Raw genomic sequence first — 12,919 nt, 5'->3', positions numbered from 1 at the left:
TAATAATAATATTGTGATGTAACAAAATTAAAATAGCCAGTGGCCTAATTTATAAACCTTGCAATGACACAGCCAAAAAAAACAAAAAAAAAAACAGCTGGTTGCGTAAACAAAGACAGGGCAGCCGGTTAAAGTGCAGGATACACTGTGACAGAAACACATTGAAACTGTGTCTATAAGCCAGCTGCGTCCTAGTGTGGACCCCGCTGTGCTTTTTATCTCCGTGTCTGTCTGTCTGAAATTGTTATTTTTGACTGGTCGACGCTGTTTGTTTGTTAGTTAATTTATTTAATCGTTAAATCTTAATTATTAATAGGTTATACAGCGATGGATCAGTCAGCCGTCTACCCTGTGAAACTGTACGTTTACGACATGTCTAAAGGAATGGCCCGTCAGCTCAGCCCCATAATGTTGGGTAAGTACGGTCAGTCTTCGCGATTCCCCCGCGCAGAGGGAGGCGAGAGCGGCTTGCGGGGGATAGGCGAGACCGGGGATTCAAGAATAAGAAGGGGCTGCATTATTAGTGATTTTCAATGGCCGACTGAAAATACTCCATATGGACAAAATAGAGAATATATTATGTTATAACGGGGGATTTATTTATTTTTTGTAGAGAACATTTTGACAGAATGTCCACCGTTTTTGTTCTCCCCCAGTAAAACTATAATAGTCATTCATAGTCGTATTGCATTTTGATATTTGTAATTTTGATGTGCCGAGGGTTCCACCTGCTATACATATATATATATATATATATATATATATATATATATATATATATATATATAAGGTGAAGTAGGACTCGGTCGTTTGTGATCAGGTGAATCAAATAGGTCAAAGTTATAATATCACAATATAACATCGCAAAGTTGGCATCTCTCCAAACTCGATTCCAGTGAGTTGTCTTTTTTTGAAACAAGAACATCTTGTTTGTTTGTTTGTTTTCTTCTTCCTGTGCTGTTTCATAACATCAGTTGCATAAGGAAGTTAAGCGTTCTAGAAATTTCTCGACTTTTTTTTCATAAGAGGTAAAGGGGAAAACTACAGTAGCAAGTTACAAAATAGATTTTTAAACCAGCAGTCTGGTAAGGCGCAGTGACATGTGTTTCTTTCACAACTGCACATCATTTGAGAAACCTGTGGAATGAACAGATGTGCCTGGCAGACACATTGTATGGACTAGTTTGTTTCTGGTGTTGTCTAGTAAAGTCTCCACCACTACCTTTTAAATTCGTGGCCATCTGAACCCATTCATTAATTACCAAATGAAAAAAAAAAAATCAGAACTAAAGCTTTATTTATCTGATTTGATACATTACATATAGACTTAACTTTAAGTCATCATAACAATACAGTTAAAGAGAAAAATGAAAGTAGACAGTTACAAATGCTCCCAAAAAAATGACAAAGTAGCCTGTCCTCAGATGAGGACAAGGGCTCTAATGGGTTAACTGTGTGCAGCTCATAGTATCCATTATACATGTTGACACACCATTCAATCAGAAATGATGTATTTATTTGACAGAGGTCTTTATCCCAGGTGACTTACACAGGTGTTGCAGGGCAGTACAGGGCTACAATGCAAGCTGTGTATTTAAATACAGTGTAGTTTACAGTAAGTGCAACTAGTAACACTACTAAAATACAATGTGAACTAGGATGCAGCCACTTAGGATTACAAGAAGTTATCTCTACAATGACCCGTTAGTCGTGCAACAGTGCAAGGCCGGTGCATAAGCTGAGATGCTTTGTATATCGTCACAATAAAGTTAAGTAACATTCCTAGTTATAATGAGTTTCTTATTTTTTACAGGGAAACAGCTTGATGGCATATGGTAAGTCTTATTATTATTATTATTATTATTATTATTACAATTAGGGCTGTTACGGTACACTACTGTCATGATACGTGTCATGATATGCAAGTCGCGATGCGATATATGTGACTGTCCTGATTGGCTACTTGTAAGATGCATAATAAGATCAAATGATCGTTTAATGATGGACGCAACAATGCAGTGAGATAGGAAGAGTGTAATGTATCCACACCAGCTATAAAACACACTCACTTTTCATTCAGGGACCACGTGGTAATCGCTGGAACACATGAAATACCACTGAGAGCAATTTAAAAATAATAATATTAAACAATATTACTCGCACTAGTTTACAGCTACCAAAACCAATTCAAATAAATGAATGATGTGGATTAAATGCTTGTACATTTCATCCAGGTGCTGACCAAGCCCGTTCTTGTTTAGCTTCCGAGATTCTTCTTCTTATTAATTAATCCTTTAGCAGGCGGTTTTATCCAAAGCGACTTACAGAGACTAGGGGGTGAACTATGAATCATCAGCAACTGCTGCAGAGTCACTTCCAGTAGGACCGCGTTTGTTTTACGTCTCATCCGAAGGACGGAGCACAAGGAGGTTAGGTGACTTGCTCAGGGTCACACACAGCGAGTCGGTGGCTGAGCTGGGATTGAACCGGGAACCTCCTGGTAACAAGACCCCTTTCTCTAACCACCGAGCCTCTGAGATCGGAGGAGATCGGGCTTACTCAAGGCGGTGTGGCTGCAGGCGGCGTGGTGTATTTCTAAGTGGCTCTCTCTCTCACAGGCACACTGCCATCGTGGTCCATGGTGACGAGTTTTTCTACGGAGGAGAAGGTATTTCCAGTTGTCAGCCGGTAAGCATTGCATCTCATTAATTAACACAGTCCTTCCGATTTTAGAGCTGAGGGACTTGGAGACCCAAGTAAAAGGCTTGGGTGAGAATTTTCACCTTGTGCTTTACAAATCTCTATGGGTCCATTGCAGAGTCCAAGCGGGACTGAAAAATCCCCAGGAACTGAACAAAATGAGCCCGGATGGCAGCGTACTAATGAGACGATTTAGTTAATTAGATTGATCTGATCAAGTGGACCAAGCTAGACTGCCCCTGGGAACACACAGACTAATGTATAGAAAATCTCCAAAGGAGTTGTAGGCTACTGTTAATGGTGTAACGATGCACTATTGTCTTGATACAAAACGTATTGCGACATTCAGGTAGTGGTAAGATCTGAATTTGACACACACCCTGCTAATAAGATATATATCACTGCAAGAGATTACAAGACACAGACATCCTTCATATAGCATACCCAGATAAGGACTGTGTCCTTCTCAGTAACTTCCACAAGCTTGCCTTTACATTGAGTTGAAGGAAATACACAGACAAAGCATAGCACCATATGAAGAATTTTTCTCTTAATACGAAGCTTAGGTGGTTGCCCCCCCCCCCCCTCCCCCCCTCCCCCCCCAGGCCTTGGGGACCCCCTGTGTCTTCTGGCTTTCATTCCAACTGAGCTCTCAATTACTTAACCCTTAATTGAACTAATAATTTGCTTAATTAAACCTTTTTAATTACTCTCAGCTCCTAACAAGTTGCAGATTTCAAGTTACTTACACGATTTCACAGCTAACTTGAAATTTCCAACTGTTTAAGAGCTGAAAACAATTAAGAAAGCCTAATTAAGTGAATTGTTAGTTCAGTTAAGGGTTTAGTTAAGTAATTGAGAGCTCGGTTGGAATGAAAGTCAGAAGACACAGGGGGTCCCCGAGGACCGGGTTTGAGAACCACTGATCTAATGTACACTTTAGCTTTGTATAGGTTTTATATGAGAGGGTATGAATGAAGACGTCAGGGGGTGTGCGTTTCAGGGTGGAACGATTCTTGGTGCCCCCAACACAGTGGTGGATCTGGGAACTACAGAGGTGACGGAGGAGATCTTCATGGATTACCTCACCTCGCTGGGAGAGTCCACCTACAGGTGAGGAGGACTAACTGCAGCACCGGCACTTCAACCCAAAAAGGAGCAGGCGGGATGTTTGATTATATAGAAACAGGGATGGAAATCAGACTCCTAATCCACAGCAGTGTGATCCATTCCAGGTTTTACTACCAGCTTGGTTAGCACCAGTGTGTATAGGTAACAAGTTCAGGTGTGTCTTATTATTAAGCTCCTAGTGAAACCAGGACTGGATCACACTGCTGTGCAACGGGAGTCTTGTTTCCATCCCTAAGTCTAGCAGAAGAAAGAAAATACAAGCTTAAATATTTAGACTTGCTTCTAAATTGTGCCCACAGACAGTTACGTTCAGAACCTCCTGCATTGTTTATAAGAAACTTGTTATTTTACCTTTGCTGTATCCTGTGTTGTACACATCACAGCGTTGAGCGGTTCAACATAATCCCAGTCGTTTTTATTTATATATTTTTTTTTTATTCACGTCGTAGGTAAATCAACTAGAGAAGGACTTTTTTTTTTTTACTCGGGACCGTTGGCCAGGAGAAAGAGATTTTTTTCTTCACATCGCAGTGTGTCCGGGTCACGCTCCCTCCCACAACAATGCTGGTGACTGAAATGAGAGGCGTTGTTGCAGGAGGGAGTGCGATCTGGGTACACTGCCATCCTTACAAGAGAAATCCTCTTTCTCCTGGCGAGTAAGCGTTGAGAAACGCATCTCCCAGTTGATTTATAACTAGGGCTTGAAGTTTTCAGGTTTTATTTTCGATCACTTGACGTCCCGTTTAACTTAGTTTGAGCCGATTCTGTTTCCTAATTAAACTCAGAAAATAGCTGTTAATTACAAAACGAGTCACTTTTTTTTTACCTTCATGTCTTAACTGAGCCTGATTCTGTTTCGCTTAATTTTTATTTCAAACAGACGTGACAAAATTACCTTAATCGCTCATCGCTGATCCTAATTGCACTCCTAACAGAGCTGTCCTGACAGGTCTCTGATTTTCTTAGCATTAAATACCCGGTCTGGAGTGTAAGCTGATAGCAAGTCCAGCATTCAAAATCTCCATGATTTATGGCAAAGAAAAAAATGATCTTACACCCAGTTTGTAATTAGTAGTTTTCTCTTTATTAGGATGCAGAGACAGCTTAATGATGACTGATTAACATTTAAAGGGAGGTAGAGATTCTCAAATTAAAACCTAATAGTTCAAGCCTTATTTATAACCCATGATATGTAATGGCAAAGTTAAAAAAAAAAAGTCGGTAATATGTTTAAAAATATAATGCTGGATACGGATTTAACACATTTATTGATTGATTAATTCATTAACAACGCTTTTTAAAGTTTAAATGTTTTGGGAGTTTAATGCGATCTGTCACCCTGAGTATTGTATTGGCTTGGTCTCCCCTCGCTATACCTGCCTGTTGCTTTTTGCTATGGGGTAATCAGTACTTGTTGTGTTGCTAGCTCACCACCAGATGGCAGTGTTACTGTTCATTGAGTCTGTTTTTACAGGTCTTCTGTACAAAGTGCCAGTTGTACTTTTTGTGTGTGTGTGAAAGAGGATTCTAATGATAAAACTAATTAAAGTCCGGTTTTCTCAAAACTGATGGTAACGTAACAAGACATAAAAAAGAGAGCGATTCATCTGCGTTCATTTTTTTTAATATAATAATCTTCTGAATGACAAACGCGTTAATTAATTTACCGCCCTGGTATAAACAGGTTCAAACACAATGTAACAACCTTTACAGCTGTAGCCGAACGTTTTGCATCACCCGCTATATAGAATGAACTCATTTTGCTTCATAAAGTCGAATGAAAGCCGCTGAATAATGTTACGTTAGCATATTGAATTCCACTCCTCTTTGTAGTTTTCCCATATACTTACTGTAAGGAAAAACTGACCAATTGAAAAATGTGACATTTCGAAATCTAACATGAAATGTTACTATAATACTGTTGTGGCTTCTGGAAGACTTTTGTAGTTTCTTTGATTACATGATGTTAATAAAAGCTCTAAATTATGTTAATATAGAGTTTTTTTTATTTATTTTTGTTAAATGATGCTCAGTCCTAAAATTCTAGGTGATACAAAACTTTTGCCCATTGCTGTAGTTGTATGTTGCTGTGGTCTCCCCTCACTGTCCCTGCCTGTTGCTTTGCTCTAGTTGTATATTGCTGTGGTCTCCCCTCACTGTCCCTGCCTGTTGCTTTGCTCTAGTTGTATATTGCTGTGGTCTCCCCTCACTGTCCCTGCCTGTTGCTTTGCTCTAGTTGTATATTGCTGTGGTCTCCCCTCACTGTCCCTGCATGTTGCTTTGCTCTAGTTGTATATTGCTGTGGTCTCCCCTCACTGCCCCTGCCTGTTGCTTTGCTCTAGTTGTATATTGCTGTGGTCTCCCCTCACTGTCCCTGCCTGTTGCTTTGCTCTAGTTGTATATTGCTGTGGTCTCCCCTCACTGTCCCTGCCTGTTGCTTTGCTCTAGTTGTATATTGCTGTGGTCTCCCCTCACTCTCCCTGCCTGTTGCTTTGCTCTAGTTGTATATTGCTGTGGTCTCCCCTCACTGTCCCTGCCTGTTGCTTTGCTCTAGTTGTATATTGCTGTGGTCTCCCCTCACTCTCCCTGCCTGTTGCTTTGCTCTAGTTGTATATTGCTGTGGTCTCCCCTCACTGTCCCTGCCTGTTGCTTTGCTCTAGTTGTATATTGCTGTGGTCTCCCCTCACTCTCCCTGCCTGTTGCTTTGCTCTAGTTGTATATTGCTGTGGTCTCCCCTCACTGTCCCTGCCTGTTGCTTTGCTCTAGTTGTATATTGCTGTGGTCTCCCCTCACTGTCCCTGCCTGTTGCTTTGCTCTAGTTGTATATTGCTGTGGTCTCCCCTCACTGTCCCTGCCTGTTGCTTTGCTCTGGTTGTATATTGCTGTGGTCTCCCCTCACTGTCCCTGCCTGTTGCTTTGCTCTAGTTGTATATTGCTGTGGTCTCCCCTCACTGTCCCTGCCTGTTGCTTTGCTCTAGTTGTATATTGCTGTGGTCTCCCCTCACTGTCCCTGCCTGTTGCTTTGCTCTGGTTGTATATTGCTGTGGTCTCCCCTCACTGTCCCTGCCTGTTGCTTTGCTCTAGTTGTATATTGCTGTGGTCTCCCCTCACTGTCCCTGCCTGTTGCTTTGCTCTAGTTGTATATTGCTGTGGTCTCCCCTCACTGTCCCTGCCTGTTGCTTTGCTCTGGTTGTATATTGCTGTGGTCTCCCCTCACTGTCCCTGCCTGTTGCTTTGCTCTAGTTGTATATTGCTGTGGTCTCCCCTCACTGTCCCTGCCTGTTGCTTTACTCTAGTTGTACATTGCTGTGGTCTCCCCTCACTGTCCCTGCCTGTTGCTTTGCTCTGGTTGTATATTGCTGTGGTCCCCCCTCACTGTCCCTGCCTGTTGCTTTGCTCTAGTTGTATATTGCTGTGGTCTCCCCTCACTGTCCCTGCCTGTTGCTTTGCTCTAGTTGTATATTGCTGTGGTCTCCCCTCACTCTCCCTGCCTGTTGCTTTGCTCTGGTTGTATATTGCTGTGGTCTCCCCTCACTCTCCCTGCCTGTTGCTTTGCTCTAGGGGGGATCGGTATCGCCTGTTTGAACACAATTGCAACACATTCAGTAACGAGGTGGCCCAGTTCCTGACGGGGGCAAAGATCCCAGCCTACATCACTGACCTCCCCTCCGAGGTGCTCTCCACGTGAGTACAGCCGAATACAGCCAGGGAAACGGGACTCCCACTGCATAGCAGTGTCACCCAGTCCAGGTTTTACTGCTACCAGCTTGATCAGCCCCCAGTGTGTCTAGGTAACAAGCTCAGGTGTGTCTTACTATTAAACTCCTAATGAAACCTGGACTGGATCATGCACTAGGAGTCGTATTATATCCCTGTGTGTGTGTGTGTGTGTGTGTGTGTTATTTATATATATATATATATATATATATGTATATGTATATATATATATATATATATATATATATATATATATATATATATATATATATATATATTAATATTACACACACAGACACACCAGAGATGGAAATAAGACTCCTATCGCATCATGTTTTACAATAAAAAACACAGAAAGCACCATTTTCTTTTTGTCAGAAAATAAAAACGCCCATCAATTTGGTTTATTTTTTTTTGTATAGTCTTCGGGATCAATTTGAACAGCATTTACCGCACTGGGGAATCTGTGGTTATTCCGGGATCATCCCTAACAATAGATGCCTGCTGTTCTCCAGTGCTGTAAACGTTCCAATGAAATCCATCCATGTTCTATCCTGGTGGGCTATGGGTTCATTAAATTGACCCCTGTTGTGAATTCACTCCTGTTTTAAAGTAGCATCTTACCTGCCATGCAGTGATAGGTCTCAAAGGTGCAGTTCTGTAAGAAATGTAACAAGCTTGTATTTCATTTTGAATCATGATTAAAAAAAAAAAAAAATCCTCTGCAGTCTATAATGTTTAATTACAACCAAGCTTATTCATTTTCAACACTCGCCTTTTAAACAAATGCATTTGTTTTTGACTCCAGTTCTTTCTTGAAACATCATGACCCCTGTTAACTGTGCACTGGGTTGCAGGGGCTTGGCTACTCTGCGATCAATGTATTCTTGGCTGTAGCAGGCGACCAAACCTAGAGCTATCCAAGCTGAGGAAACTCAAATGAAACGGGTGTCAATCAAACCCTGACACTTTCCTATTGGCTTTGGATAGCCCCGCCCCTCTCGATCACAGTAGGTCAGAAACGACATTAACACGATGTTCAAGTGAAGGACCTCAGTACAATTCTGCTGTTTTGAGAGGGTGGTGTAGTCAAGGTTAAACATGGGTAAACTTACCCACTTCTCATTGAGCTCTTTCATGCACGGCGACCTCATATAGGGATGCATAAAGAAAAACTCTTCTAGTCTTTATCTATCTATCTGTCTATCTGTGGGGACATGTGGAAGACTAGCAAGCAAATGCATGACAGCCTCATATGCCATCCCCCCCTCCCATATAAAGCAATAGAACAAAAATTGAAAACCTTCAATGAAAAATATATTGTGTGTCCAAAACCATTCAGCTATTTTCTATATTTCATGCATGAAAGAGTTGCAGAATAAAACGTTTACTTGCTTCCTACTCTCCTGTGATAAGCACATCCTGGCTGTACCAAGACCAAAAGCGAATGGATAGTCCAGTTTAATATATAAAGCAACTCTGCGTTTAATGATGGGCAGAATCTCTTCTGATTCCCCACAATTCTGCACGACCACTGCAACCGACAACCTCAGTCTACTGAGGTCATCTCTGCACAGCCTTCGTACCTACCATGAACTCCAAAAATGTTCCCACTATAGTACTGCTTAGAGAGCCCTCGTCAATAAAGGAACAAGCCTGCTTCTAATTGTCGGATTCCCCGATTGTTTTTTCCCAGGCCGTTCGGACAGGCTTTGCGACCGATCCTGGACTCGATTCACATCCAGCCTCCTGGAGGAAACCACTTCAACGGGCACTACGGCCAGAGATAGAGGAGCCAGACCCCCCGCAGACAAGATCAGAGGAATAGAAATATATACATTTGAAATATAGAGAATTATATATATCGTGTACTGTACCACTACCTACACGTGCAGGATTTTTATGGACTTATCTCATCAGGGTTTTTAAACCTTCTCAAAACCCTTCTTATTCTCTCTCTTCCCACCCATTCATTTTGTAATATTAGCTAGAGCAGGGGTGTGAAACTCCTGGAGGGCCCCAGTGTCTTCTGGCTTTCGTTCCACCCCCAGCTCTTCATTCATGGGACACATTTCACACCTCTCTCCCAGGCCTCACAATGTTTCACAGGTCTTGTACCTTGAATCAAGAGCATTTCTGTAGATCATCATCAGCTGTAAAAATATTAAACACGTCCAATTGAACAAATAAGAGATCAATGAAGTTAATTGAGAGCTGAAGTTGTAATGAAAACCAGAAGACCCTTCAGAGGCCCTTGAGGACTGGAGTCTCACCCAGTCCTGGGCTTCAGAACTCCCCTAAACAAAGTATATTATTATTATTATTATTAGTATTATTATTATTATTGAAATGATCAGGAGCCAGGAGTTTGAGCAGGGTTAGAAACTCACACTATCCCTGCTGCTGGCCTCAGTCCTGGGGTTCAGAACTCCCCTCAAAGAAGTCTATTATTATTATTATTATTATTATTATTATTATTATTATTATTATTATTATTATTATTATAATGATCAGGAACCAGGAGTTTGAGCAGGGTTAGAAACTCACACTAGCCCTGCTGCTGCTGCTGCACCCAGTCCTGGGGTTCAGAGCTCCCCTCAATGAAGTCTAGTATTATTATTATTAATATTGAAATGATCAGGAGTCAGGAGTTTGAGCAGGGTTAGAAACTCACACTGGTCCTGCTGCTGCTGCTGCTGCTGCACCCAGTCCTGGGGTTCAGAGCTCCCTCCCCTTGTTCGGGTATAGTATTGAACTGATCCTGATCACAGCATGAATACGCCTCACCTGTGAGTCTGCAGGTTTACTAACAGGAGCTGTTCATGCAGCTACAAAGGAGGAACGATATGGTTAACATCAAACTCCTGATCATGTCAATAACAGACTTCATTGAGGGGAGTTCTGAACCCCAGGTTAAAATCAAGCACTTTGTAAACCCCACCGATCAATATCCCCAAAACATTTGTAACCGCCCGAGTGTTAAATTGAGAAATCAAATGAGCTGTGATTGTGACGAGCAGAAGCTTTTTCCTGCGTGTGATATTGATAGACTGGTCCGAAACTCACGAAGGGGACGGGAGAGAAAAGCAAGTGTGATCATTTGCACTGCATCTGTGTATTTTTATCCTGTATCTGTAATGAAGGTGGAGTCTCTCTTGTCGTGTTCCAAACCTCATTTTGTTGTAATACAGCAATGGGCAAACGTTTAGCATCCCCCTCTATATAGAATGAATTAATTTAGCTTCATAAAGTCGAATTAAACCTGCTGAATAATGTTACGTTAGCACTGAATCACACACCGCTTTGTAGTTTTTCCAGTTAACAAAAGAAAAACTTGACATTGAAAAATGTGGCATTTCAAAATCTAACATGAAATACTACTGTACAACTATTGAGGCTTCCGGTAGACTCTTGCAATATCATTTTGTTTCTTTAATTACATGATATTAAATAATAAAAGATCTGAATTCTTTCTCAATCCTAAAATTCTAGGTGATGCAAAACTTTTGGCCAGAGCTGTACAGTCTTCGAAACGAAACTCACGACAGCCAATTTGGGAAAGATTAAATCTGTCTTCACTGACCAATCAGAGTCCTGCTTTACTGGATTTCTTCCAACCACAACTTGTTGCCAAGTCAGTTTTTAATTTATTTTTTGTGGTTTCATTTTATTTATTTTTTTAAATTTTTTTTTATAACTTGTTGACTTTGTTCTGCAGTGATGTTTCTCATTTTAAGGTGAATATTTTGTTTTTATACCGGCTTGATTCGAACCCTGTGCCATTTAGGTTTGGTGTTTCCTGGTCTTTTATAATAAACTAACACTTAACTGTGTAGTCTGTATACTTAATGCAGTCGGAGGTAATGTTGTCAACTCCCCAGTATGCCATCCCCACCCCATATAAAGCAATAGAACTAAATTTGAAAACCTTCAATGAAAAATATATTTATTATGTGTCCAAAACCATTCAGCTATTTTCTATATTTCATGCATGAAAGAGTTGCAGAATAAAACGTTTATTATTATTATTATTATTATTATTATTAGTTTATTTAGCAGACGCCTTTATCCAAGGCGACTTACAGAGACTAGGGTGTGTGAACTATGCATCAGCTGCAGAGTCACTTACAATTACGTCTCACCTGAAAGACGGAGCACAAGGAGGTTAAGTGACTTGCTCAGGGTCACACAATGAGTCAGTGGCTGAGGTGGGATTTGAACCGGGGGACCTCCTGGGTACAAGCCCCTTTCTTTAACCACTGGACCACACAGCCTCCCTTTTACTTGCTTCCTACTCTCCTGTGATAAGCACATCCTGGCTGTACCAAGACCAAAAGCGAATGGATAGTCCAGTTTAATATATAAAGCAACTCTGCGTTTAATGATGGGCAGAATCTCTTCTGATTCCCCACAATTCTGCACGACCACTGCAACCTTCAACTCCCCAGTAATGTTGTTGAAGCTGACACCCTGGGATCCTTCAAAAAGCTGCTTGATGAGATTCTGGGATCAATAAGCTACTAACAACCAAACGAGCAAGATGGGCTGAATGGCCTCCTCTCATTTGTAAACTTTCTTATGTTCTTTTATACACTAGTCACACTCGATAGCTGTCTCACCTTTTAGAATGCCATTACTCAGTCAGGTTTATTAAATCCATGTCATTAAATCCCATCTCGTGCACTGCCTGTCTTGATTGTAGTGTAAGACTACAGTGTTTCTTATTGGATGTTAGGCTGGAATGTTGTTCAGCATGGGCTGTATTCAAAGTGCAAGCTAAATCCTATTAAGTTTTTATGCAAGGGTTTCTATTTTTTTGGCCCCACCTATGTGCTAATGTCATGTAATTCTGAAAGCAGAGCCTGGATAAATCTAATTGAGTATCACTGGTTTACACTGTAGGGAATTGTAGTAACTTTATTATTTATTATCATGAATTAGACAATTCTACTTTGATAGAATATTCATAATCACACAGTTTATTGATTAATAATAATAATAAAAAAATCGTAACAAATAAACCCCACTGCCTTCCACACTGCAGCCCAGCGCTTTCTTTATCTAACCACTGAGCTCCTCAAACCCCACTGCCTTCCACACTGCAGCCCAGCGCTTTCTTTATCTAACCACTGAGCTCCTCAAACCCCACTGCCTTCCACACTGCAGCCCAGCGCTTTCTTTATCTAACCACTGAGCTCCTCAAACCCACTGCCTTCCACACTGCAGCCCAGCGCTTTCTTTATCTAACCACTGAGCTCCTCAAACCCCACTGCCTTCCACACTGCAGCCCAGCGCTTTCTTTATCTAACCACTGAGCTCCTCAAACCCCACTGCCTTCCACACTGCAGCCCAGCGCTTTCTTTATCTAACC

General features: G+C 41.3%; 1 protein-coding gene across 1 annotated transcript; it reads left to right on the top strand.

Annotated features, from left to right (window-relative positions):
• Positions 1–138: 138 nt before the first annotated feature.
• On the top strand, positions 139–11,381 carry LOC131722925 (desumoylating isopeptidase 1-like). The gene is made up of 6 exons (XM_059016064.1): positions 139–415; positions 1,814–1,835; positions 2,619–2,688; positions 3,704–3,813; positions 7,393–7,515; positions 9,245–11,381. Exons 1-6 carry the CDS (start codon positions 328–330, stop codon positions 9,336–9,338), a joined length of 507 nt encoding a protein of 168 aa, XP_058872047.1. The 5' UTR covers positions 139–327; the 3' UTR covers positions 9,339–11,381.
• Positions 11,382–12,919: the final 1,538 nt, after the last annotated feature.

The sequence above is a fragment of the Acipenser ruthenus genome, chromosome 52 (genome assembly GCF_902713425.1).
Source record: "Acipenser ruthenus chromosome 52, fAciRut3.2 maternal haplotype, whole genome shotgun sequence".
Classification (NCBI taxonomy): Eukaryota; Metazoa; Chordata; class Actinopteri; order Acipenseriformes; family Acipenseridae; genus Acipenser; species Acipenser ruthenus.
Note: the sequence above shows the minus strand (reverse complement) of the source record. Positions and strands in the feature narration are given on the sequence as shown.

Excerpts from the sequence above, each read along its gene's own strand:
- LOC131722925 (XM_059016064.1), top strand. The coding sequence starts at position 328 with ATGGATCAGTCAGCCGTCTACCCTGTGAAACTGTACGTTTACGACATG. Across the intron at positions 1,836-2,618 it reads AAACAGCTTGATGGCATATG|GCACACTGCCATCGTGGTCC; the intron begins GTAAGTCTTATT and ends TCTCTCTCACAG. Across the intron at positions 7,516-9,244 it reads CCCTCCGAGGTGCTCTCCAC|GCCGTTCGGACAGGCTTTGC; the intron begins GTGAGTACAGCC and ends GTTTTTTCCCAG.